This window comes from Chelonia mydas, chromosome 2 (genome assembly GCF_015237465.2).
Source record: "Chelonia mydas isolate rCheMyd1 chromosome 2, rCheMyd1.pri.v2, whole genome shotgun sequence".
NCBI lineage: Eukaryota > Metazoa > Chordata > Testudines > Cheloniidae > Chelonia > Chelonia mydas.
Window position 1 is genome coordinate 180,474,341 of NC_057850.1, and position 27,906 is coordinate 180,502,246.

The window sequence follows — 27,906 nt, forward strand, 5'->3', positions numbered from 1 at the left end:
ATTTTATGGTGGAGTTTTAAGTAGTCGTACAGGGAATGAGAAAATGCCCTCTGCAGAACTGGAAAAGGAGCCAGTGATCTCTCAACATAAAACTGTTTGTACTGGTTGACTTTATTTATAAATGAAGACAAATATAAGATCCTAAACTGGGTTTTTTCAAAGATCCTGTAAAAAAGTGCTCTCTAAAAATGGGACTATTAGTTGAAAAGAAAATGCCGTTGTTGAAAATAGCTGTTAAAATGCAGTAAATAAAGCTAGTTAGTTAAAAGGAACATCCTAAATAATTTTGCTATAATTTGGAAAAAGATGACTATTTAAACTTTATTATCTGTATTTATTTTATTTTTATTCACTGTCTGTATTTTGAGCAATTCAAAAGGCAGTGAGTCTTCCACTGATCAACCAGTTAAGGTGCAAGGTACACGGCTTTGGTCAGAGTTGATTCCACGACTATTGTCTCTTTCACAGGGCATCCATGGACACTAAAAGTTTCGTGCATCAGGTTGTTATTGATCTGAAAAATAAAACCTTAATCAAAAAATAAATAAAAACATTATCCAAACCTTCACTGGTGAGTGATGCTACTACACACAGAATCTGTTACAGGGCTGAGTGGGGGTGGGGGAAGGAATGTAGGCTGAGCCCTAAGGAAGACCATGCATCTTTGGGTCCTGGAGCATTTGTGTCTTGTCTAAATCTGCATCTACAAATGAACAAGAAGCAAAAGCTCTACTTGAGGCAAAGCACCTGTTCTGCACTCCCATCTGGGGGAGGGGGAACTCATGGAAGGAGCAGCCAATGACAGTGTGGCTCCTTCCTGTCTAGCGAGTTGGCAAAACTCAACAACACCACAGCGAGGCCGCTCCACAGGTTTAAAGGTTCCTTTCCCTTTGGATTGGTGAGCGGTTAGAACAGGGGTGGGCAAACTACGTCCTGGGGGCCACATCCAGCCCTTCAGATGTTTTATTCCGGCCCTTGAGCTCCAGCCGGGGAGCAGGGTCTGGGGCTTGACCCGCTCCGTGCGTGCAGGGGCAGTGCCTGTGGACAGGGCAGCGTGCAGAGCCACCTGGCTGAGCCTCCACGTAGGAGCCAGAGGGGGACATGCCACTGTTTCTGTGAGCCACTTGAGGTAAGCGCCGCCCAGAGCCTGCACCCCTTCCCCCCCTCCTGTGCCCCGACCCCCTGCCCCAGCCCTGATCCTCCTTCCGCCCTCCGAACCCCTGTCTCAGCTCAGCGCACCCTCCCCAGCCCCACCCCAGAGCCTGGACTCCCAGCCGGAGCCCTCACCCCCCCCACACACATACCAACCCCTAATTTTGTGAGCATTCATGGTCCGCCATACAATTTCCATCCCCAGATGTGGCCCTTGGGCCAAAAAGTTCGCCCATGCCTGGGTTAGAAGCTGTTTCTTCTGCCTGAGACTCATCTAATCCCTTCCTCCTTAAGGGAGTATTAAACAGAAACTCTGAGGTTAGGGTGACTAGATGTCCCGATAAAATCGGGACTGTCCCAATATTTAATTGTTTGTCCCGCCGGTCGGGATGCCATTTGTCTCAATATTTTGCTTCGGCGGCACTCCGGCTTCCCCCCCCCCACTTGGGGCAGCAAAAAACCTACAGCCGACCCTCGTAAGCCTGTGGCTGCCGATATTTTGTTCTTGTCATCTGGTCACCCTATCTGAGGTGAACTCTGCAGACTTCACTGAGCCCTTCTAGCTGTAGGTTTTTAACCACAGAAAGGTGACAAGTGGGCTTCTGCCCACTTGTCACCTAACTGAACATAAGCCTCCACAGTGAAAAGTACTGGGCTCTGACCTAATGTCAACTACTTCTCTAGCGAGTCTGTGTGAAAATCAACTCACTCCAGCCCTTGGCTGGGCATCCCCCACCCCCATGTATTCCACTCCCATCCTGCATCCTATGATTTTAATCAGCTTGTTTTCAGTCATGTACATTATTTTGTTGATTTTTATTTTGCTGACCTTTTCTTAGTATCTTATTGCTAGCCTTGCCAGAATTCAATTTTTATTTTTTTTATCATTTCAATGGCTAATATCAAATGTTTATTTTTAAAAGATTTTATCAATTTAAATTTTCACAGTGGTGTGAAATTATGGGGAGCAATCAGACAATTATTTATGAAAACAGAGGTTGAAATTCAAAAAATTAAACTTTATATACGGTTAAAAACACAAATTGTCAACATCATATTGTAAATATCCTTAGATCAACAAATCAGACCTGTTTTTACTATTCGCTAGTCCATTTGTAACAAGCCAAATTCAAAAGTCTAAATCACTGGATTTCTGACTTCTCAAGGAGCATTTTTCTTACTTTGCCTACCTCTAAATTTTGATCATCATCAATGGAAATATTTTTTCATTGATTTGTGTGTGTACAGTGAAATTGATGTTATTTATTGTTAATGAAAATTGAAAGCCACTTGCGTCAACTCAGCAATAGTATCACGTGTGAATGTAAAATATACGGTCTCTATTAACTTTATTACTTTAGATGTATTTAATGGACCAAATCTTCAGCTCTTGTAAACTGGTGTAGCTCTGAGGATCTGGCCCAACATACACAGTAATTAAGGGTGACCACTAAAGGAAATTTAAAATACTAAGGTTGTTCCATTTTGTTGTTGTTACAGTTGCTTATTTATATAAAGAAAACCTGAACGTGTATTATTTTTTCACATTTGGGGTTTTTTTTTTGCCTTGCTAATATCAGGAACGCTAAGTTTAGTCTTCCCTGATTTTGCTGGAAGTATCAGGCACATATTGGGAGCGTTCTTAAACTGGGCAGTTGTGGTGACTCTAACCATACCATCCTTTCTTCCAAGTATGTCTAAAGGGTTGATGGTAAATAAGCTGTTACTCAAAGACCTTTAAAACAATCAGATTAAAAAATCCCTCTCCTCTCCAATTCCTTAGTTGTCAGTCTCTTGTTTCTTGAGATATTACAATTCCACTATTTTACCAGCTGCATATGGGTGAAATTCACCCCTGTGCAGAATGACAGCACAAGGTCTATGTATCACTTAAATACCACTGGAGTGCTATTTTAAAGATGTGAGTACTGCACAGACCTTATGCTGGTCCTCAGAACAAGAGTGAATTTTGCCTTTCAGAATCTTTTAGTGTAAACAAAGTCCAAATTTCTGAAGTGAAAAAGGAGAAAAACTTTAAAACACCCCAAATACCTACCCTATAGCCTATTTTCATACATGGCAAAGAAGCAATAAAGAGCAGATACCCAATTAGTTTTCCTTTGCAGGTCTTTATCCTGTTTTGTTGCATACTTACTTTAGTAAATAAATCCCCGATATGCCACTTCATGCCTTGCTCTGAAAAGACCTCATCCATTGCTTCAATCATTCTAGAGCCTTTTTCCCTGTTACGCAAAGAAACATAACCTACAGGTGGAAAAAAGCAGGAACAGCTCATCAGTTTAGATTTTTCCTAATAAAAGTTGATTGTCAAAATTCAACTTAAGAACTTTTAAAGACATATGAACACCAGGTGATCATTAGCACTAACATGGGCACCTAGAGGAAAAGGGAGACATAATGGTTCTCCCCTTCCTTCCTGTGCAGCCATGTTAGGATCAGCTAGAATCGATTGTGGTTCTGAGTCTCCTGTGGAGTGCAGTCCCTGCATTGCCACTGCTCACCACCACGAGCAAGTGAGCAGAAAAGGGGCGGGAGCTGGCAGAACCGTGGTGCTACCCCACCTCCTAATGCCTTGATTAACAGAGGTGGGTGGAGGTGAAGGAGGAAGTAGGCTGCACACCCTTGTGGCAAGCCAGACAACACCACCAGTTTAATGGGGCTCTTCCTGACCGAACAAACTGTAACGCTTACTTTACAAACTGCCCAACAACTGAATGCTGCTCTCAAATAGCAAGGTATTATAAAGCCAATACCATATCTCCCAACATTTCCAGTAGCTAAAGCAGGACAGGTCTTGCCCTTGGGGATGGGAGACCCAGGAAAGGGCATCTGGGGGGAGTGGGGAAGGGAGGGAGAAGAAAGTGGAAGAGCTAGCTCACCCCACGCTCACCCCACAGCAGCAGCAGCTCCTGCGCCTCCTGTCCTGCAGGGCTGGCTGGGCTTGACTCTGCTCCAGGCATCATGACTTGGCTCCCAGTGCACAGGGTCGCAGTGCTTCTCAGGTTTTGCCTGGCCCCCAAATACAACCAGAATTGCAATGCCACTCAGTCAAATGTGGCCCACCCACCCCATCAGGGTGGCCAGGCCAAACCTGTGTGGCACTGCAACCCCTCTTGCCAGGGCCAGGTTGAAAAGCCCCGAGTGGGGAGACAAGCCCAGTCAGTTGTGCAGGACAGGAGCTGCTTCAACAGGGACAGGGGATTTTGTGGGTGAAAGCAGGACAGTCCCACAAAACCCAGGACTGTTGGGAGGTCTGCAATACAAATAAAAACTAATAAATTCTCACTCCCAGAAATTCTGTCATGCCACGGGCACAGTGAAAGCTGTCAAGCATCCCTTGATGCAGAGGCAGATTTATCATGAAACAAACAGTGTGGTGGAATTGGGCCCCCAATGACAGGGGGCCCCCCAAAATGCAGGACAAATTTCATCTCACAACCTGCCCCCGAGTCCCGGTGGGCAGCGCAGCAGGGCTCAGGCTGCCTGCATTCCGTGGCCGGTGGCCCCACGATGCTCCTGGAAATGGCCAGCTGCTGGCACGTCTCTGCATGCCTCTGGTAGGGGGGCGGGGGGGAGAGGCAGCTCTGTGTGCTGGCAGGGGCAGCGCACGGAGACTCGCCCCTGCCCTCCTCCCCCCAAGGGGCACGCAGAGACGTGCCAGCAGCAGGGCTAAGATGGCTCCCTGCCTGCACTGCCTCCCTCCCTCCGTGCTGCTCCCGGAAGCGGCCAGCATGTCCCTGCGGCCCCTGGGGGGTGTCTCCACATGTCGCCCCCGACCCCGTGTGCCAACTCCACAGCTTCCATTGGCCGGGAACTGCAGCCAATGGGAGCTGCGGGAGTGGTGCGCAGAGACCCCCAGCCCCTCCTGCCTAGGAGCTGATGCCAGAGGGGTGTGCCCAGTTTGCATTGGAGCCATGCTATCCAAGTAAGTGATGCCCCCCTGACCCCTCCCTCACCCCAACCCCCTGCCCCAGCCCAGAGCCCACACCCAAACTTCCTCCCAGAGCCTGCACCCCTCACCCCACCCCACCCCACCCCAACCCCCTTTCCCAGCCCGGAGCCCGCACCCAAACTCCGTCCCTGAGCCTGACCCCCACACACCCTCCTGCACCCCAACCCCCTGCCCCAATCAACGTACCCCACTTTATTTTCATTTACTTCCTATTACTTATAATATAGGAGGAGAATGAAGAAAAAAAATGAAAAATGGGGGTGGGGGAGATAAGAGAGAATGTTCCTTTTCTTGGCTAGATCCTGAGGGGGGGCCCCCAAAAATGAAACTGCACCCAGGACCCCACTAACTCTAAATCTGCAACTGCCTTGATGACTGTGGTTGATTTGCTCGGTTGTTAGGGATTATGTGTATTCGAGAGTGGATGTAGATGAGTGTGAAGGGATGTATGTAGTTGTGTGGCTTTTCTTCTGAATGCTTTGGTTTTTGTGGTTTCTAGTTAGTACAAAATTGCTAAAGTCAAACAACACCTGAGACTTATGTCAGTTTGACTGCATTAGTGGAAATGCTTCTTTGCGATGTAAGGGACTTTGGTACCTGCAACTACAAGGAATGTTCTGTATCGAACTCCGCAGATAGGCCACCTCTAACCCTTCCCACAAAAGAAAGCCCTGTTCAAATCTCTATTGTTTTTATACATGTTGAACAATATAGTCTTTCTGTGGGGAAGGGCAGGGAGAGCTAATTTGGAAAAGAGAGGAGAAGGACAAGAAAGACTCCAGATAAAGGAAGCCCCAGTTCAAGGCCTGTTTTCCCTCACACACCTCCAGTTCCCGCTATCATATTTCTTTAAAAAAATACGCAATTCATTAAAATCAATGCAATTATCATTACCGTAATCAGGACAAAGAAATGCAAACACACATTATTGATCCCTTCTCCCCCCCGCCACCCACTCACTAGGTTAGAATATACTAGTCACAGATGAAACTGAACAATGCCAGCTCAAAATCCAATGAAGAATTTGACGCATTGTTTTTCATTCCATCATGATATAGCACAAGTGCCTTAGTCTACCCATGTGACACCAAATTTTAGTGGATTTTCCCCCATCTTGTTACTCATGTAAAGTAAAATTCTTCATCAGAAGCTGTGTTTGACAATTCTTTTGCCTGGGGTTTCAGTAAACTGGAGGTGTGATAGGCTTCTGTTTTCTGAGTGGTGAACACTGCTATTAATAGCCATGTCAATTTTGACTTCAGCAGCAGCTAATTTCTTTCAGAGATGCTGAGCAGCTGCATCTGCCAAAAAACAGTCACTTACCTGGTTTCCTAACTATGGGCAAGGTTTTAAAAGATATTTAGATTCCTAAGAAGCAGATAGGAACCTAGTGGGATTTTTCAAAAGCGCCTAGGCACCTAACTCCCAGTATAGCTCTACCAGCACTACATACACACCCTCCCTCCTGAGTGGATACACACAGTCTAGTAAAGAAAATCTTTTTTTGCTTTAGTTTTTCCAAGTGACATAAGCTAAACTGAAAAAGGCACTCATAGTAGAATAAGAGTGTCCACATGGGGTGTTACACCAGCAGTACTATATTGGTTTAAATTCAGGCCTTAGATTAGTATAATTTTCCTATATAAAAGAGCCTTTAAATGTAGAGAAAATAAAATAAAAATCTTACATCTTTTGAAATTAGTGTCTATTTACTGACCCCCTTTCTGTCAGGACAACCTGAGACTGCCTCTCCCTACTGGGTCTCAAAGGTCTCTCTATCCAACTAGGGCCTGCTTGTCAGGCCATTGTTCCAGGCCACCTCCCAGCTGTTAGAGTTCATTATCATATCAGGGTGAGGTTACATCAGCATTTCCACTTAGGCCCGGTTTCACCATTTGAGGAATGGAAAAGTCTGTTCCCCATACAACGACTACTGATGTGAATTCACATTCTCCTTCTGTATCCTGTTTGGATATTGGCCCCAATAGAGGAAAATTGTATTTTCCTCAGTATAAATCTCTTACCCTTTTCCCCATACTATGAAATACAAGTTATTGAAAGACCCCAAAGCCTATGTCAGAAATGCTTTTGTATTTAAAGAACAGGGCTTAGAGTTAAGAGTTTCTAGCTCTGCCACAAGCTTTCCTGTGTGACCTTGGGCAAGTCATTTAACCTCTCTGTAGAATGGGGATAACAACTACTATACTAACTTGGAACTGGACCCCCCTCCCCCCAAAAAACCAGTCAGAAATTGCATTTGTAAAGCGTCAAATTCTACTCTCACGCACACAAACCCCGACTGGAATCAACCACAATTCATGTAACTGGGGCCTAACTTGGCCTCATCTCTCTTACCCTTTTGAGTGGAATACACGACATAGTAATCACTAGCTGTTGGCAACCTCCTGATAGCTATTAAGTTATAAGTACAATCAGCTTCCTTGAATTCATGCTCTATTTCTTCAACTCCATGGTCTTCTTTTCCTGTTTTTATGACAAGGAAATATGTTTAAACACACTGTAAAATGACTGCTTGGTGTCAAATGATTTCCAAGTGACTTGCATGTATGGGCTGCTGTTTATACACTTGTTCCTCTTATACAAAAGCTATAAGGTATCAGAATATTTTCCCATCCTGGCACTCCCACCTATAGCTACTGAAGGAATGCAGGGACTGAGATATGATGGTAATCTAGCTAGATGGATTATTAGATAGCAGAGTTGAGGAAACTTTTTGAGTAAAGTACATTTTGTTTAAATATATTGTTTTATCAAAATCAGAAATTCTTACTTTTTAAACTCAAAGTTAGAAAATGAATAACAGCATTTTTCTTCTTTTTATTTCAGTTTTCTGGTTTGTCATTTTTCCTCCCCCCCCCCTTCTTTTTTTCCACTGCCCTCCCTGCAAACTGGAAAAAAATGGAAAAGAAGAAGAAAAAGGGGTAAAAGAAAAAACAAAAAAATCAAAAATATTGAAAACAAACATTTTGAAACCAAAAATTGATGAAAATTTCACTAAAAATTTTGAAAACAAAAATTATGTATCTCAGTAACCTGAAGAATTAAAACAACAATTTAATTTCAAATATTGTAATGATAAATAAATAAAATAATTTTATCAACCAACTCTACTAGACAGTCTCAATGTCTGGGAGGAAGGTCTGGCCTGGCTGTGGGTCAGTGGCTTATAGGGGACAATAATGTCTAAAGTTGTGCAAATAGCAACAGCTCAAGTCTGCAAACAACCATGGATCTTGTTTGATGTTTGACTTGCGTTAAAACCTAAAGTCTGCTCTGAACTGGGGTGGATTCAGGTTTTGGTTACATCTTTCCCAGAGCCCCACAAAATATCATGAAAGAGCCTGTTCTTGGGAGCTTTCTATCTCCATTTTGGAGATCTATGAGGTTCAGATGATTAGAATAAGATTCATGTAGGTATCCAAACTTTTAGGTGCCTCTCTGAACCTATTAGGACTCCATGAGCCTGTCTGCCTGCTGGAACCCTGATTCCTCTTTGGCTCCCAGCTCTTTCTTTTAATAATTAGGGAACACAGTCTCCTGGTAAAAAATGGCAGTATATTAATTCTGATTCTGTGTCAATTTTGATAAAATTGTACTTGTGAAATATTGTATCTTAGCCCTGGTCTACACTAGGAGCTGAGGTCGAATTTAGCAGCGTTAAACCGATTTAACCCTGCACCCGTCCACACGATGAAGCCCTTTTTTTCGACTTAAAGGGCTCTTGAAATCGATTTCCTTACTCCACCCCCGACAAGGGGATTAGCACTTAAATCGGCCTTGCCGGGTCGAATTTGGGGTACTGTGGACACAATTCGACGGTATTGGCCTCCGGGAGCTATCCCAGAGTGCTCCATTGTGACCGCTCTGGACAGCACTCTCAACTCAGATGCACTGGCCAGGTAGACAGGAAAAGAACTGCGAACTTTTGAATCTCATTTCCTGTTTGGCCAGCGTGGTAAGCTGCAGGTGACCATGCAGAGCTCATCAGCAGAGGTGACCATGCAGAGCTCATCAGCAGAGGTGACCATGATGGAGTCCCAGAATTGCAAAAGAGCTCCAGCATGGACTGAACGGGAGGTACGGGATCTGATCGCTGTATGGGGAGAGGAATCCGTGCTATCAGAACTCCGTTCCAGTTTTCGAAATGCAAAACCTTTCTCAAAATCTCCCAAGGCATGAAGGACAGAGGCCATAACAGGGACCGAAGCAATGCCGCATGAAACTTAAGGAGCTGAGTCAAGCCTACCAGAAAACCAGAGAGGCGAACAGCCGCTCCGGGTCAGAGCCCCAAACATGCCGCTTCTATGATGAGCTGCATGCCATTTTAGAGGGTTCAGCCATCACTACCCCAGCTGTGTTGTTTGACTCCTTCAATGGAGATGGAGGCAACACGGAAGCAGGTTTTGGGGACGAAGAAGATGATGATGAGGAGGAGGTTGTAGATAGCTCACAGCAAGCAAGCGGAGAAACCGGTTTTCCTGACAGCCAGGAACTGTTTCTCACCCTGGACCTGGAGCCAGTACCCCCCGAACCCACCCAAGGCTGCCTCCCGGGCCCGCCAGGCGGAGAAGGGACCTCTGGTGAGTGTACCTTTTAAAATACTATACATGGTTTAAAAGCAAGCATGTTTAATGATTAATTTGCCCTGGCATTTGCGGCTCTCCTGGATGTACTCCCAAAGCCTTTGCAAAAGGTTGCTGGGGAGGGCAGCCTTATTCCATCCACCATGGTAGGATACTTTACCACACCAGGCCAGTAGCACGTACTCGAGAATCATTGTAGAACAAAGCATTGCAGTGTATGTTTGCTGGCGTTCAAACAACATCCGTTCTTTATCTCTCTGTGTTATCCTCAGGAGAGTGATAACATTCATGGTCACCTGGTTGAAGTAGGGTGCTTTTCTTAAGGGGACATTCAGAGGTGCCCGTTCCTGCTGGGCTGTTTGCCTATGGCTGAACAAAAATGTTCCCCGCTGTTAGCCACGGGGAGGGGTGAGGGGCTAGCCATGTGGTGGGGGGAGGCAAAATGCGACCTTGGAACGAAAGCACATGTGCTGTGTATATAATGTTAACAGCAAGGTTTACCGTGAAAGAGTGTAGCCATTGTTCTAGAAAATGTGTCTTTTTAAATATCACTGTCTCTTTTTTTTTTTCTCCACCAGCTGCATGTGTTTCAAGGATCACAGGATCTTCTCCTTCCCAGAGGCTAGTGAAGATTAGAAGGCGAAAAAAATGCACTCGTGATGAAATGTTCTCTGAGCTCATGCTGTCCTCCCACACTGACAGAGCACAGACGAATGCGTGGAGGCAGACAATGTCAGAGTGCAGGAAAGCACAAAATGACTGGGAAGAGAGGTGGCGGGCTGAAGAGAGGTGGCGGCAGCGTGATGAGAGGAGGCAGGATTCAATGCTGAGGCTGCTGGAGGATCAAACCAATAAGCTCCAGTGTATGGTTGAGCTGCAGGAAAGGCAGCAGGAGCACAGACCGCTGCTACAGCCCCTGTGTAACCAACCGCCCTCCTCCCCAAGTTCCATAGCCTCCTCACCCAGATGCCCAAGAATGCGGTGGGGGGGCCTCCGGCCACCTGGCCACTCCACCCCAGAGGATTGCCCAAGCAACAGAAGGCTGGCATACAATAAGTTTTAAAGTTGTAAACTTTTAAAGTGCTGTGTGGTCTTGTCCTTCCCTCCTCCACCACCACTCCTGGTGCTTCTCTCCTCCACCACCCCTCCTGGGCTACCTTGGTAGTTATCCCCCTATTTGTGTGATGAATGAATAAAGAATGCATGAATATGAATCAACAATGACTTTATTGCCTCTGCAAGCGGTGATCGAAGGGAGAAGGGGAGGGTGGTTAGCTTACAGGGAAGTAGAGTGAACCAAGGGGCGGGGGGTTTCATCAAGGAGAAACAAACAACTTTCACACCGTAGCCTGTCCAGTCATGAAACTGGTTTTCAAAGCTTCTCTGATGCGCACCGTGCCCTCCTGTGCTCTTCTAACTGCCCTGGTGTCTGGCTGTGCGAAACCAGCAGCCAGGAGATTTGCCTCAACCTCCCACCCTGCCATAAACGTCTCCCCCTTACTCTCACAGATATTGTGGAGCGCACAGCAAGCAGTAATAACAGTGGGAATATTGGTTTCGCTGAGGTCTAAGCGAGTCAGTAAACTGCGCCAGCACGCTTTTCAACGTCCAAATGCACATTCTACCACCATTCCGCACTTGCTCAGCCTGTAGTTGAACAGCTCCTGACTACTGTCCAGGCTGCCTGTGTATGGCTTCATGAGCCATGGCATTAAGGGGTAGGCTGGGTCCCCAAGGATAACTATAGGCATTTCAACATCCCCAACGGTTATTTTCTGGTCTGGGAATAAAGTCCCTTCCTGCAGCTTTTGAAACAGACCAGAGTTCCTGAAGATGCGAGCGTCATGTACCTTTCCCGGCGATCCCACATTGATTTTGATGAAACGTCCCTTGTGATCCACCAGTGCTTGCAGCACTATTGAAAAGTATCCCTTGCGGTTTATGTACTCGCCGGCTTGGTGCTCCGGTGCCAAGATAGGGATATGGGTTCCGTCTATGGCCCCACCACAGTTAGGGAATCCCATTGCAGCAATATATATATATCCACTATGACCTGCACATTTCCCAGGGTCACTACCCTTGATATCAGCAGATCTTTGATTGCGTTGGCTACTTGCATCACAGCAGCCCCCACAGTAGATTTGCCCACTCCAAATTGATTCCCGACTGACCGGTAGCTGTCTGGCGTTGCAAGCTTCCACAGGGCTATTGCCACTCGCTTCTCAACTGTGAGGGCTGCTCTCATCTTGGTATTCTTGCACCTCAGGGTAGGGGAAAGCAAGTCACAAAGTTCCATGAAAGTGCCCTTACGCATGCGAAAGTTTCGCAACCACTGGGAATTGTCCCAGACCTGCAACACTATGCGGTCCCACCAGTCTGTGCTTGTTTCCCGAGCCCAGAATCAGTGTTCCACCGCATGAACCTGCCCCATTAGCACCATGATGCCCACATTGCCAGGGCCCATGCTTTGAGAGAAGTCTGTGTCCATGTCCTCATCACTCACATCACCGCGCTGACATCGCCTACTCACCCAGTATTGCTTTGCCAGGTTATGGTGCTGCATATACTGCTGGATAATGCGTGTGGTGTTTAATGTGCTCCTAATTGCCAAAGTGATCTGAGCGGGCTCCATGCTTGCCGTGGTATGGTGTCTGCACAGAAAAAAGGCGCGGAACGATTGTCTGCCGTTGCCCTGACGGAGGGAGGGGCGACTGACGACATGGCTTACAGGGTTGGCTTACAGGGAATTAAAATCAACAAAGGGGGTGGCTTTACGAGAAACTGAATGGCCCCCTCAAAGATAGAACTCAAAACCTCAAGGACAGAACTCAAAACTGGGTTTAGCAGGCCGTTGATTTCACAGAGGGAGGGAAGAAGGGAGGAGAAAATGAATACAAAACAAATCTGGTCTATTTCTTGTTTTGAGCCACTTCATCTATCTTTATACGTCTTGCTGGCAGCAGACTGTGCAGTATGACCGCCAGCTATCATCATCTCCTGGGTGCTCGGCAGAAGACGGTGCAGTATGACAACTAGCCAACATCTTCTGCTAGCTGGAGGTTAAAAGACAGTGCACTGCCGGTAGGACTCAATCGCCACGAGACGAAACAAGGGAAATGACCTGGCTGAGTCACTCCCATGTTTGCCCAGGCGCCTGGTTAAAAGAGCACCCAGGACTACGTCAATGATGGCTACCAGGCATACTGCACTGTCTGCTGCCAAAAGGCAATAAACTGCTGCTGTGTAGCAATGCAGTACCACGTCTGCCAGCACCCAGGAGACATACGGTGATAGTTAGCTGAGCGGGCTCCATGCTTGCCGTGGTATGGCGTCTGCACAGGTAACTCAAGAAAAAAGGCGCAAAACGATTGTCTGACCTTGCTTTCACGGAGGGAGGGAACGGGGGCCTGACGATATGTACCCAGAACCATCCGCGACAATGTTTTAGCCCCATCTGGCACTGGGATTTCTACCCAGAATTCAAATGGGCAGCGGAGACTGCGGGAACTGTAGGATAGCCACCCACAGTGCAACGCTCTGGAAGTCTACGATTGCCTCGGTACTGTGGACACACTCTGCCGACAACATGCACTTAGACAACATGCACAACACAATCAACTGTATAAAAACGCTTTCTACAAAACCGACTTCTATAAATTCGACCTAATTTCATAGTGTAGACATACCCTTATGTATAGCAAATCCCCACAAGCATTTCATCAGTGAAACTGGTTTTATGGGACTATTCAATGGACTGAAAAAAGCCTGTTGCTTAGCAAAGCTGGCCTTTCTAAGAAGATAGATATTTGTACTCCATACCCTTGTGGATAATTTGCAAACTGTTAAGCCAGAAGGTCGCCCAATAAGAGCAGGCACTATTTGAAGTCAGGCCTTATATACCTTTTCTTGTAAGGAAGGGGTTTGTCTTCAGTTTCCCAGTCAGAGCCCTGAGGACTACCCCATTTTCCACTTCTAACTTTGAGGCCCCTGTCACCTCCACCATTCTGCTGTGTTAGGAGGATAGGTTAGATACATTTTGGCATTTTGTAACGGGGTGTCCTTAAAAGGCCAGGATGTCACTGTGCAGTAACGCAAGGCACTGCCACCCCTCTGGGTGGAACGCATGTTCTCTGTGTTATTTTCAATGCTGGCTGCTTTGAGACTGGAGAGACCAGAACTGGGACTGAATCCAGCTGTCCAACACCAACACCAGAGTACAGAGAACTGCTGAGGTCACTGGACTAGATTTAATTATACATACTCTAGGCCCTTTATAAAGACTTGAAATGAAACCTTCATAGAAAGAAACTGAAATTCTGAAATCCTGCAAACACTATTTAATGTCCTACTCACCTCCTCTGCATGCCTGAATGATAAAGATTTTAGGTTTTTCTTGGAGCTTTGGGCATTGTACATTGTTGAACAATGCAAATATATCATCAAGATCAACTGTGTCACCATCTTTCCCCTGAATGAGGCCGTGACTCCTCCCATGACTCATAAGAGCAATGAGGCAGCAGCTAATTTCATCCTCAGATTGATTGATTTGATCCCGGAACTCTTCCAATGCTGGCAGTATTTCCTGTCACAAACAGCTGTGTTAGATACGCTGATCAAAATAATTAATTCTCAAAAGAGATTATTTATTAACAAATGAAATAACAATAAGGCTAAAGGATCAATTGAATTAGCCATAACAAGTATTTTTAAAGCCACTACTACACCTTGCAGTGTCATTAACTGTACATAGTGGGTCCACGACTCGGGCTCCTAGATGCTACTATAACACAAATAAATAATAATAGCTAACAAACAGCTGTATTATGGCAGCTCTTCCCCCACAGCCTTGTGATTTAGATTTCTTCCCTTCTTGATCTAGAGCCCAAGCCAGCAAGGCATGTGAACAAGTCTTATTGAAATCAGTGGTACTAATCACATGCATAAAGTCTGTCACTTTCTTCTTAAACATTGTAACAATTACTGTATGAGTGGGTGTTTCTGAGCACATCAACAGATAGCTCCTAAGTGAGCGGTTCTTCCCAGCAGGGAAAGGCCCCTGATGCAGGAAGTAACTCTGAGAGATAGTTCAGGAGTGAATGTGCTTCCTGCTGTAGGAAGAAGACAAAACTGTGTTTGGTCAGCAGCATCACTGGCAGGAGGGGAGCTGCCTCTGTGCCCTCATCCACTAATAAAAAGATGTTCTGTGTGCCTCTGCCTGCTTGTGCTAACCTACCAATAAGTAGACAGTGAGGTCCCAGGCAGTACCTTTCTGAATTGGGGCCTTAGAGCCTGCTTCAGATACCACTCACATAATTGTAAATGAGGAGTAACCCCACTAAGGTCATTAGAGTTATATTAATATAAAGCTACTGTAAGTTGTAAGAAGGCAGAGGTATCAAACATGCCCTGAAAAACATTGTTGACAGCTACAGTTCTCACTCTGCCCTTCTGTCTGCAGCAACCAAGGCTATGTTTACACTGCACTTTTGTCGGGAAAACTTTTGTCGGTCAGGGGTGTGAAAAAAACCACACCTTTGCCCTGCGCTGGACAGCACTTTGTTGGTGGGAGATGCTCTCCTGCCGACAAAGCTACCACCCCTCATTGGGGGTGGTTTTATTTTGTCAGCAGGATAGCTCTCTCCTGCCGACAAAGAGTGGCTACACTGCATATCTTACAACAGCACGGCTGCAGTGGCACAGCTCTGCCGCTGTAAGATGCGCAGTGTAGACATAGCCTAGACTGCTACCAATTGCCCTTATGCATATTCCAAACCTTTAGCTTCCTCTTGGAGCTAAAGATAATGAGAATCAATACATTCCCGTCATCAGAGACTGCACTAGCTATAGGGAAACTAGGCAGCTGACTAGGGTGGTAGATTTCTGGGCAGCAGCCTGGGACGGCAGATTTGGTCTGGCCACCCTTCCATCATGACAAACAGGGGACGGGCCATTTTTGAGTGGTGTTGTGACCCTGTGCACCAGGTCAAAACGCTACTCACTCAAATTTTGTCCAACCACCCCTCTGTCATGAAACCAGTGGCTCTGCCAAACCTGAGTAGCGCTGTGACCCCATGCTTTAGGGCAAACAGGCTAGTCTGTGGAGGATTGAAATAAAAATCCTTGAAATTAATCCAACATAAAAAGCTTCCAATAAGAAAAGGATTGAAGAAATTTGTTATATGCTCATGCCATCTAGTGGATACCAATGGAAACAAAAGAGGAACAGCTGAAATCTGAGCCCTCAGTTAGACAATATCAGATAGAAAATCAGAGGATTGCCCTTCTCCAACAGACCCTGAAACAGGATACATAAACTGGGTCACCTTATGGGACCCCAGAGTTTAGCTTATCCCCTTCAAACAGCCTCTCCCTTCATCCAGGGTTACAGGAAGAAGAGCTTACAGATTAGCTGCAGAACCCAAATGTGCTATTGGACACTGACCAGCCTGGTGAACAGCTCTCACTTCCTCTTGGGTTACAGGACAAAGAAATGGTGAGATTTCACCTCAGCCTGTATTTCTCTTTCTGATCTTGAATATAAATAACTGAAAGTTACCTTGAGTCTACACTCTTTAGTGAGACCTCAAGTAACTATATGTTGCATATTAACTAACTATTGCTATAAGCATGCTCATCTTTGTAAGCCCATGCAAACTGGCCTAAAAGATTTAAAACCATAATTTATACAATTGTTTTCAAAATTTAAATTTGTCCCTTCCATGTCACCCCATTCAAACAATAGGGATTCTTAAAAGTATCTTTAAGACAAGTGCATCCTTACTACTTAGAGAAATATGGGAAGAGCGGTAAATGTGTTGGAGGTACTAAAGAATTGACAACAGATGATCATAAGTAAGTGTAATTAGGAATGTTGGTGATTTGTACTGGTATATGAGATAACTGCAAAATCTCAACCTTAGTCTATGACAGTTGCTTGCAAGACTTTATTTTTCTGTTCAGTACATACCTAGAACACTGGCTATGTCTACACTTGATTGATGAACGGTTGATTGTACACATATGTGGTTCTGGGTGAATTATCAAAATCTTGATTGATTAAGAGCATCACGTGTCTGGAACCAGTATTTCTCAAATCAAAAGTAAAAGCTGGCGTGAATAGAATCTTGCATTAAAATTAGTAAGTTATGCTCCCTGGACTCAATAAAAAGAAGTTATCCTAACTAGATTCCATTCCTATATTAGCTATAAAACTTATCAAATTGACAAATTTAGTTTGTTAGATTCCATCTTTAAAATCTAATTGGCACCTCAGCAAATTCATAAAAATTGATCCTCATTTATGCTTGCAAAGTGAGATCGTAATCAGACCTGTAAGGATTTGTGACTCTAAACTGCTGTAGTTGAGCAATACACTTGGTATTATTCATCTAAAATTGTAGCGGTGCAGTCACCCCACTCCGGTTAAGAAGCGGTTAAAAGCAGCCGAGGGAGGCTGGTTGGGTAAACAGCTACAGATGTGGCCACACCCAATTAGGGTCCAGCTGACCCTGATAAAAGGGCAAGCTGAGGGAATGAGAGAACACTCTTGCTCCAGCTGAGGAGCAGAGAGGAACAGGCTGTCTGGGAGAGCAAGCAGGGTACCTGCGGCAGAGCTGAGGTGCTCTGGCCTGGTGAGTCCCCAGGTTTAGGCCTTGCTAAAGGCCAGGGGAGGTACTAGGGCTGCAGGGAGGCAGCTGGGACTGGAAAGGCAACAGGTCCAAACCCTCTTGCCAATGATGACTAGCCACTTCAAACTGCAGTTTGCCCCTGTGGGAAGGGGTTAGATGAGGACTGACAGTGGGTCACCGAGGTGAGGTGGGATTAGGGAATTGGGGTTCCCTGGGGAGGGAAGACCCAGAGTGTGGGGGCACTGCTGCGGGGCAGCACCCCAAGGTAAGGGGCACCGGGGTCTGGGAGGAACATGGGGCCTGAAGTGCTATAAGTGGTGGAAATCAGGAGGAAGCAGGCACCAGTAGGAAGACACCGGCCAGCAGGAGGCACTCTAAGACTGGAACAGAGCTAATTCCTGGATGACCAGCAGGAGGCACCATGGCAGTGAGTGCCTGCTGTGCTACAAAAATATATCAAGTAATTACAGGCTTGATACAAGGCACACAAAGATCTTGGCATGTGTATTTTTTTTCCTGGTAAATGTGCTCAAGTCCCAGTTAAAAGAAAAGGAGTACTTGTGGCACCTTAGAGACTAACCAATTTATTTGAGCATAAGCTTTCGTGAGCTACAGCTCACTGCATCCGATGAAGTGAGCTGTAGCTCATGAAAGGTTATGCTCAAATAAATTGGTTAGTCTCTAAGGTGCCACAAGTACTCCTTTTCTTTTTGCGAATACAGACTAACACAGCTGTTACTCTAAGTCCCAGTTAATTACCCTTCAAAACACTTCCTTTGCCATTGCTCCCATCATTTCTTCATTTGAAATAAATTGAGTCCTCAAAACGTGTACTTTGTTTAATTTAAAAATGCTCCAGAATGAGGATGTGGCGATGGAAAGTCCATGAGCCCTTTTGCCCTCAAATAAAGAGATTCTAAAAAGTTTGCTTTATAATTACAAGTTTACAGAACTTCATAACCATTTGACATTTGCCTGCCACTAACCTAATTTTACTCAACTCCTTAAAAGAAGAGCCATGAGAGTATTTAAAAGTCAGTTCTGCAGCTGTGCCCCCAGAATTCCCACTGAAATCCCTAAGGTCTTATCCTATTCCCCCTGAAATCAATGGCAAAATTCCAATTGACTTAAATGGGAGCAAGATTGGGTGGGCTCATTTGTAAATAGGGGTACAGATTAGCTTTTGCAGCCTTGCATTTTAATACCAGGAACAAGCCTGAATTCTAAAATGCAAGCATTTGCTTTTGCATATGCAGATTTTGTGGTGCTGTGCCACTGGATCTGAGCAGAAAGGAAACCGAGCTGAGAAATTATAACTTTAGAATGTAAATGCAAATATGAAAGCTGTCAAGCACTTTACTTTATATACTACATTTTAGGTGTTCAATGCAGTCTATATTGGCACCTTTACAATTCAAATACATTTACGTTTTCTTAAATTCATAGGTTTTCAGCATGATATGGTACAAAAACTTTGCAGGAAGTTGGTGCAACAATATTTTAGAAATTATTCATGTTACCTCAGGCACAGAGAAATAACATTGTTGGGCCAAATTCTGCTCTCCATTACACAGATACAACTGCCATTAAAATCAATAGTGTTGCACAAGTGTAAGCAAAGGTAGAATCTGACCCACATATTGTACTTGATTTTATAATCTTGGGAAATACATGAAGGAATTTATGGAAGAAAAGGGGCCAGTTTCAGCAATGCTGTAATGACAACATTATCAAGATCTCCTTGGCTAACAGCTCACTGGACTCTATCCCTGGCCTGATTCTAACTCTTCCTTATTGATCTTCACTCTGGCAATCACTCTGATCCCTGCTCACTGATTATCACCTCTTGGCCATCCTTGTCTGGTGGATACCAGCCTAGCTGTGATTGCTAGGCCACACTGCCTATGCCTCAGTCCCTTACCAAGATCATGAGGCCTAAAGATTAGCCCTTCCACAAAAGGGCGATCAAAGGTAGGGGGGAAGCCCCATAGTGTAATAATATACAGCAGATTGGCAATAAAGGGGTGAAAGGGGAAGGAAGAAAAAAAACCACTCCCCTATATCCTTCTAAATAATTAACTTTTTCTTTTGTGGCTCAGCTAGTCTCAAGTCAAGCCTGGAATCAATCATTCAGAGAGGTTACTCCAGCCAGCCTATAGCCACACAGCTGCAGATAAGGAAACTGAGTGTCCCAATCATTTGAATTTGTGGGGTATTGGAGGAGGGGAGCTCATTTGGAGAATTTCTATTGCCACCCAAGGAGCTGAAGTTTTAAACATTTCTGTATTAGGCTGTCCCTTTCCCTGGGAAGGTCAGCCTGCAAGGGATCCACATCCAAAGCTTCAGGGACTTCAGTTAACCCAAGCCCTGTCTATAAAAGATAATCAATACCTCTGGTGGGGAAATATTTTCTAAACATTTTACAGTACTGACTTCTGCTTCAGTACAGCTTCAAATAGCACCAAGTGAGCCCTTATTGGGGGTGTGGAAGGCATTCCATTTGAAGCTATCTGCTTGGTATGGTATAATTTTTAAGACTTACCTGCCCATTAGGGTCTATGCACTGTCCAGAAGGCGTTTCAAACTGATACTTGTCAAACCACTTGTTCATTATTTCAATATCCTTTTCTGCACCGCGCCTGTGTGTTGTCACACACATCATAAAAGCCACACGGGTTTTGCTCATGTCATACATATCCTGTTAATTCAAAATGTTAAATTAAAATGTTTGACAAATGGGCTGTAGCTTAATTGAACAACAGCATTCTAACACAGTATGTTTTTTCCACACGAAACAAACGACTGAGGGCCCAATCCTGCAACTACTCTGCTAAGAGAACTCCCACTGACTGTGGGAGCACCTCTAGGATTGGGTTTCTATAGCCTTGTCTAGAACAGTGGTCTCCAAACTTTTTTGATCGCGCACCCCCAAGGGGAAAAAAAAATTTGCCGCAGGCATGCCGCCAAAGAAAAGAAGGGGAAGAGCTGCCGCAGGTGTGCCGCCGACGGAAAAAAAAGGGAAGAGCTGCTACATAGAAGAGCCGCCGCAGGTGTGCCGCCGGCGCTCCTCCTGCCGCGCACCCCCAGGGATTGTCTTGCACGCACCCCAGTTTGGAGACTACTGGTCTAGAACATCAAACTGATGTGTTGCTAATAGGGCTGTCAAGCGATTAAAAAAATTAATCACGATTAATCGCATTGTTAAACAATAATAGAATACCATTTATTTAAATATTTTTGGATGTTTTCTACATTTTCAAATATACTGATTTCAGTTACAACACAGAATTCAAAGTGTACAGTGCTCCCTTAATATTTTTTTGTTTACAAATATTTGCACTGTAAAAAAAGACAAAATAGTATTTTTCAATCACCTCACACAAGTACTGTAGTGCAATCTCTTTGTCATGAAAGTTGAGCTTACAAATGTAGAATTATGTACAAAAAAAACCCTTGCATTCAAAAATAAACAATGTAAAATTTTAGAGCCTACAAGTCCACTCAGTCCTAATTCTTGTTCAGCCAATCACTCAGACAAACAAGTTTGTTTACATTTGCAGGAGATAATGCTGCCCGCTTCTTGTTTGCAATGTCACCGGAAAGCGAGAACAGGTGTTCTCATGGCAGTGTTGTAGCTGGCATTACAAAGTATTTAGGTGCCAGATGCGCTAAAGATTCACATGTCCCTTCATGCTTCAACCACCATTCCAGGGGACATGCGTCCATGCTGATGATGGGTGTCAGGGTTCCTTCCCCGCTCTAACACTGTAGGGTACAGATGTGGGGACCCACATGAAAGACCCCTAAGCTTATTTCTACCTGCTTAGGTTAAACCTCCCCAAGGCACAAAGTCTTTGCCCTTGGATTAGGTAAACACTGCCACCACCAAGTGATTTAACAAACAATCAGGGAAAGGACCACTTGGAGTTCCTATTTCCCCAAAATATCCCCCCAAACCCTTACACCCCCTTTCCTGGGGAGGCTTGAGAATAAACCAGATGAGCACAAATCAGCCTTGGATTTTTAAGACCCAAAAAAACCAATCAGATTCTTAAACAGAACTTTATTAGAAGAACAAAAAAAGATAAGAGAACAACTCTGTAAGATCAGAATGGAAGATAATCTTACAGGCAGTCAGATTCAAAACAGAGACTCCCTCTAGGCAAAACCTTAAGTTACAAAAAGACACAAAAGCAGGAATACGCATTTCCTCCAGCACAGTGAATTTCACAAGCCAAAACAAAGAAAACCTAATGCATTTTCTAGCTAGATTACTTACTAACTTTACAGGAGTTGGAGGGCTTGCATCCTTGATCTGTTCCCGGCAAAGGTATCGCACAGACAGACAAAAGCCTTTTTCCCCCCCTCCAGATTTGAAAGTATCTTGTCCCCTCGTTGGTCATTTTGGGTTAGGTGCCAGCCAGGTTACCTGAGTTTCTTAACCATTTACAGGTAAAAGGACTTTGCCTCTGGCCAGGAAGGATTTTATAGCACTGTATACAGAAAGGTGGTTACCCTTCCCTTTATATTTATGACTACGGGGTTCTGCTCGATAACAATCCAAAGCAGTGCGGACCAATGCATGTTCATTTTCATCATCTGAGTCAGATGCCAACAGCAGAAGGTTGATTTTCTTTTTTGGTGGTTTTGGTTCTGTAGTTTCCACATCGAAGTGTTGCTCTTTTAAGACTTCTGAAAGCCAGCTCCACACTTTGTCCCTCTCATATTTTGGAAGGCATTTCAGATTCTTAAACCTTGGGTTGAGTGCTGTAGCTATCTTTAGAAATCACACATTGGTATCTTCTTTGCGTTTTGTGAAATCTGCAGTGAAAGTGTTCTTAAAATTAACAACATGTGCTGGGCCAGCATCGGAGACTGCTATAACAGGAAATATATGGGAGAATGAGGGTAAAACAGAGCAGGGGACATATAATTCTCCCCCAAGGCGTTCAGTCAAAAATTTAATTGAAACTTTATTTTTATTAATGAGCGTCATCAGCATGGAAGCATGTCCTCTGGAATGGTGGCCAAAGCATGAAGGGGCATATGAATGTTTAGCATATCTGGTACGTAAATACCTTGCAATGCCGGCTACAAAAGTGCCATGCAAATGCCTATTCTCACTTTCTGGTGACATTGTAAATAAGAAGAGGGCATCATTTTCTCCCTTTAAATGTAAACAAACTTGTTTGTTTTAGCAATTGGCTGAACAAGAAGTAGGACTGAGTGGACTTGCAGGCTCTAAAGTTTTACATTGTTTTGTTTGAGTGGAGTCATGTAACAAAAAAAAAAATCTACATTTGTAAGTTGCACTTTCACAACAAAGAGATTGCACTACAGTACTTGTATGAGGTGAACTGAAAAAACATTTATTTTATCATTTTTACAGTGCAAATAGTTGTAAAAAAATATTCACTTTGATTTCAATTACAACACAGAATACATGATATATGTAAATGTAAAAAATCATCCAAAGTATTTAATAAATTTCAATTGGTATTCTATTAACAGTGCAGTTAAAACTGCAATTAATCGTGATTTTTTAAAATCACAACTGAGGAGAATTTGGCCCAAATTTTTCAGTTAGAAAATATCTAAAATGATCAATAGCAGGTTAAAAAATCTGTATTTAAGGATTTGGGTTCAAGTTATTTCTGTATTTCAAGCAATAAACAAAATAAGCTAGTTAACATTATCCTTGAACATTCAACACTTCGGGGATAGTTGCAATATAAAAATTAGTCACAGGAGAATGCTGACATTACAGGCCTGATTCAGAAGAGGAAAAAAAGATGGATGTTTTTCATTCCTCAGTTTCACAAGTTTCAGAGTGATAGCCGTGTTAGTTTGTATCAGCAAAAAGAACGAGGAGTACTTGTGGCACCTTAGAGACTAACAAATTTATTTGCGCATAAGGCCACAAGTACTCCTCGTTCTTTCAGTTTAAAAAAAAATTCTTAGACTTTAGGTTGATACATGAAGAGGAGATAAATATCAGATGGTTCTAGTCATGGAAAAACTCTGCTCTCAGCTACACCTGTGCAACCCCATTGAAGCCAGGCACAATCTGACACAATTTGACATAATGTCTCAAGTGAAGTGGAGTGAAATGCATACCCCACAGAAGACAATGGCAAAATTTGCCACAGACTTCAACAGGGCCAGGATTTCAACCCAACTGCATGGAATTATTCTATAATATATATCTACAAATGCTAGTTTTCTACAACTATATAGAAATGTGGTTATCAGTAAAATTACTAATAATTTTCTGAAGTTACTCTGTGCTGTTGCTATACCTGAGCTCTAAGGCCCAGTTCCACAAAGATCTATTTAGGCTCCTAACTTCCATTGAAGTCAATGGAGGTTAGAAGCCTAAATACCTTTATGGAGCAGAGCCTGTGAGCTCCAGGATTGTATCATCTCTCATTATTTTTATTTTGGAATTTAATAAATTTGACAGGCATATTTCCAGCACTCATATCTTAGGCGTAAGTATAGCTTCCTTTAATTTTGCATGTGACACTGATTTGCTTCCAAGCTTTTCCTGTTTTTCAAAATTCTCTCATGATATTATCCTGTTCCAGGAGCAGTGCTCCATGCCAACTCTCTCCATGACAATGCCTGATCCTGGGTTGAGGGAGAGGAGAGTGGCCAGTGGATCCATAATCATGCAGATTCACTAGCCATAATCCCTCTTGTAGACAGAGCATAGGGGAAGCAATCACTACTATCGTCCAGGGGCTATAGTTACAGCCATGAAACAGCTAACGGCCTAATTCTGCAAACATATCTTCACATACGGATTACTGCCATGAATAATCCTATTAATTTTGATGGGGTTACATGGTAGCAAACCCTACAACTGGTCGTGTTTATAGGATGGGCCATGACCTGCATACCAAGGGAGATCCCCTTTTGGAAATTCCGCTTAACCTGGCTATACTCAGGCTCCCAGCCCACAGTATAGCAGGGTTAAGCAAACTATTTAATGTCGTCTTTATCAACCTGAGAAAACTGCATAATGATTCAGGAAAATTCAATTATTTACAAATATCAGGCCGATTCTGCTCTCTGTCACACAAGGGCAGCTCCCACTGAAGTCCAGGGAAGTTGCACCCATAAAACTGGGAGAACTTGGCCCAGGGGCTTCACGGGCATTGAACTCTTCTGAAAAATAAATACAATTACCAGTGCCTCATAGTCACTTTGCTCAGTCCGTCTTCCTTTAAAACTTGTATCACTTGTCTGATTCGTGGTTTGTTGTTCACCAGTTCTCAGTACAGCAGCTGTGTGGATATTTAAAAACAAGTAATTTACAAGTGCAGCTCAAATGACGGGTAAAGCTGTTTTTGTATGACTTTTTTAATATCTTCCTTTCCTCATTTTTTGTAAGTCTCAGTTGACACATTGGACAGTGCAAACTGCTATAGAGACAAACCAGATTCAGAATCCACCCCTCCCCCGATGCTAAACGCACACATCACTGCAGGCCTAGGAATATGCTTCTCCTGCTCTGCAGTTTGACCAAGTGAGTTAAGCCTGTGTCTGAACTAGGCTTTTTTTGTCAAGTTTCTCACTGTTGCGCCAACTCCACCATTCGTGACAACAGTGTCTAGGACTTAAGGCAGTTGTCAGTATATTAAGCACAGTGTTATCTAAGCCTACTCAGACAAAGTTTACTTGACACCATGGTTAAAATACTGCCAGTTGCCTTATCTACACTAGTTCTCCTACTGTTGCTACTACCATGTAAACTGAAACAGTGGCAGCACCAAAACAAAATCACTGGCCAAAAAGGCCTAGGGGAGAGAAGCCCAAAACAGAGCCTCAGCCTGGCCCATACATTGGGAACTTGCTGTGCTGAACTTTACCTCAACTGGAAACAAACTTCTAAATCTTTATCTGGTGGTTTATTATTCTGCATTTAAGTGTCTTATGTTCAGGGAGTGATTTGGAAAGGAAGACTGTTCCCTTCCCTTAAAATAAGTTGTTAAAACTAGGAAGAGGACTGCAGAGGAGTGTTCCTCTTTTTAAGTGTTTAACGTTCAAACCCTGTCTGTATTGTACTGCGCTATCATCTTTTAATTCCATCTCACCTTTTTTAGCATCACCAACATTCTACTATTTTATACAATGAACTACAAGAGTGAACAGTCTGTTATCTCAAAACTTGGAAAAACTCATTTTAAACAAAATAGTAGTACTACTTAATTGGTATCAAACTGTTGTTCTGACCACAATCTCTTCAGAACCCTTAATATATTAACAGATTTATTGTTCTACACTTAAAACTTTGCCTGCCTGGATTATGAGCTTTCCTTATGTAACATTCTCATTGAAGGAAACAGTGATTTTGTTTAGGTCAGACCTATATAAAAACTGAGGATAGCAGGTTTATGTCCTGTTTACATTATTTTGTATTGGCTATCAGCTCTTAACCTGCCAAGTTATAGTATATTAACCTTGATTATATAAACAAATTGGAAAAACCTTTTGATTCCAGCTCCTGGGTTGGTGTCTACTATTTTTTGTCATTGCTGTCTTATGCAGTGGTGTTGTAGCTGTGTTGGTCCCAGGATATTAGAGAGACAAGACAGGGGAGGTAATGTCCTGAAGAAGAGCTCTGTGTAAGCTTGACTCTCTCACCAACAGAAATTGGTCCAATAAAAAATATTACCTCACCCACCCTGTCTCTCTAAATTACTGTCTTAGTCACATGAAGTACATCTTTACAGTCTATTTCTGTAACCCTCTTTTTGTTTAAGTTTTCAGTTTAGTTTCTCAAATACAAAAGGAAAGCTATAATACTAGGATTGGCAATGTAAATATCCAGCCTGGGCACAGTCTCTTATTTTTCTGATTAACAAATGTCTGTTCATGAGCCTGGCTTAGTTTTGCAGGTGTGATGTGAAATCCTCCTCCCTTTGAAGTCAGTGGGAGTTTTGCCATCATTTTCACTGGCAGCAGGATTCCACCTGTGGATTGCACAATTCACTAGGTTAGATGTCCTAGTTTTCAGTGAGCATAGTTGATAGTGCCTGCGGGTATGGCACTGGCTTTGAAACTGTGATCCAGAGATAATGCACAGGGGCTGTGCCTACAGGAAACAAATCAGAGTTCAGGAGGGCTAGTTTGACAGAGCAATATAATTCTGTAGCGGCTCTGAGAATAGGACCACGTACTATTCGAGCTTTATCTCCAGCACTGTCAGTACCTTACGCACACACCCCCGGATTTCCTATTTTAACAAATCTCGTGCGTTTTTACTCACCTCTCTCATGCTTTCAAACGCAGGGCCGTGCTTTCCTCTGCCTAGTCTAATTCTTCAGCAAAACCAGAGCGCTGCCAACTCCACCAGACAGGGCGGGGGGGAGCTGGATGGCTCCCCTGGCTCTTTAAACAGACCCCTGTTTTGTGGCTGGGCAGCGGGGGCTGAAAGCTGTTATTCGGTATTTAATATTAACCCCACAGACACACACACACACACGTGGACTGAAGGGGGGGGGGGGGTCACTGCTCACAGAGCTGATCGGCAAGGGGCCGGAATGCTGCAGGGGAGGAAATCGGCAGGCTCCAGCCCGCAATACATCCCGTCCACAGGGGCGGGGGCGAGGCACCCATCAGCCCCCCGCACTCGCCCGGGGGTGGGGGCTGTCTGGGCAGGCGGTCGGAGTCCCCACTCCGTTCTAGCTGCGAGAGGCCCCTCGCCGCGGCGCGGAACGGAGCTCGCGGCAGGTGAGCCGCCGAGGGGGCTGTAGCTGGTGCCTGCTAGCCCGGTTCAGCGCCTCGCCCCCCGGCGGCGCTGCTCAGGTTACAGCCCGCCCCCCTTCCCGCCCCGCCCCCGCCAGCTGCCTTTACCTGGCGCTGCCGCGGCTCCCGCCTTTTCCTGCCCGGCCAGCGCCTCGCTCACGTCGCGGCGGCCCATGTCGCGGAGCGCCTCTCGCAGCACTTCGGCGGCCCGGCCCGCGTAGCGCTGCGCCAGCCGCGCCGGGCTCCCACCTGCGCCCTGGAGCTCGGCCCGGGCGCCGCCCGCCGGCTCCGGGCTCCGCAGGTAGAAGGCGCAGCGCGCCAGCTCCTCCTCGCTCAGCTGCGCCAAGGCGGCGTGGACCAGGCGCTCCATCCCCGGCTGGGTCCGGGATCCGCGCCTCTCTGGCAAGCAGCGTCCGCACGGCGGAGCCTGAAAAGCCGGGATCTGTGGGCACGGGGAAGCCAGCGGCAGCCGCGCCCCAGCCGCACCCCAGCGAAACCCTGACTCCAGCTCTTTCCAGGCACGCCGTGCGCGCGTCTCCCTTCCGGCCTGGCGGCTTCCTCACTGGTTTCCAGGGGCCCCTTTTCGGTGCGAGTCTGAGCCTGCCTTCTCTGTGGGCTTAGAAGTTCCCGGGAAATCAACGGAGCTGTGGGTACCGCGTGAGATGCTCATGCAGCCAAGCCTTTGGTGTAAGTTTTGGGAAGGCCAGAAGCCGAACTAGGCTCAAAAAAGAAGGAGAGCCGTCCCTGGAGGATAGGTCCCTCGGTGGCTATTAGCCAAGATGGTCAGGGATGCAAC

At 44.9% G+C, this 27,906-nt stretch overlaps 1 protein-coding gene across 2 annotated transcripts; it reads right to left on the bottom strand.

The window, feature by feature from the left end:
* Positions 1-13: 13 nt before the first annotated feature.
* LOC102947272 (caspase-14) lies at positions 14-27,674 on the bottom strand. Of its 2 annotated transcripts, none has more exons than XM_043540737.1 (7): positions 27,219-27,674; positions 24,549-24,646; positions 19,900-20,055; positions 14,083-14,311; positions 7,481-7,609; positions 3,308-3,417; positions 14-528 (listed from the first exon to the last, which is right to left on the bottom strand). In XM_043540737.1, exons 1-7 carry the CDS (start codon positions 27,478-27,480, stop codon positions 499-501), a joined length of 1,014 nt encoding a protein of 337 aa, XP_043396672.1. In that variant the 5' UTR covers positions 27,481-27,674; the 3' UTR covers positions 14-498. The 2 variants fall into 2 exon arrangements, with proteins under 2 accessions (XP_043396672.1, XP_037746136.1); XM_037890208.2 differs by having other exon boundaries at positions 19-514; positions 27,219-27,672.
* Between the last annotated feature and the right edge of the window lie 232 nt (positions 27,675-27,906).

Coding starts and splice junctions, on each gene's coding strand:
- LOC102947272 (XM_037890208.2), bottom strand. CDS start 27,480: ATGGAGCGCCTGGTCCACGCCGCCTTGGCGCAGCTGAGCGAGGAGGAG. Junction 24,647..27,218: donor GGGAGCCGCGGCAGCGCCAG/GTAAAGGCAGCT, acceptor ATATCCACACAG/CTGCTGTACTGAGAACTGGT. Junction 14,312..19,899: donor GCATAGACCCTAATGGGCAG/GTAAGTCTTAAA, acceptor TGTTTGTGACAG/GAAATACTGCCAGCATTGGA.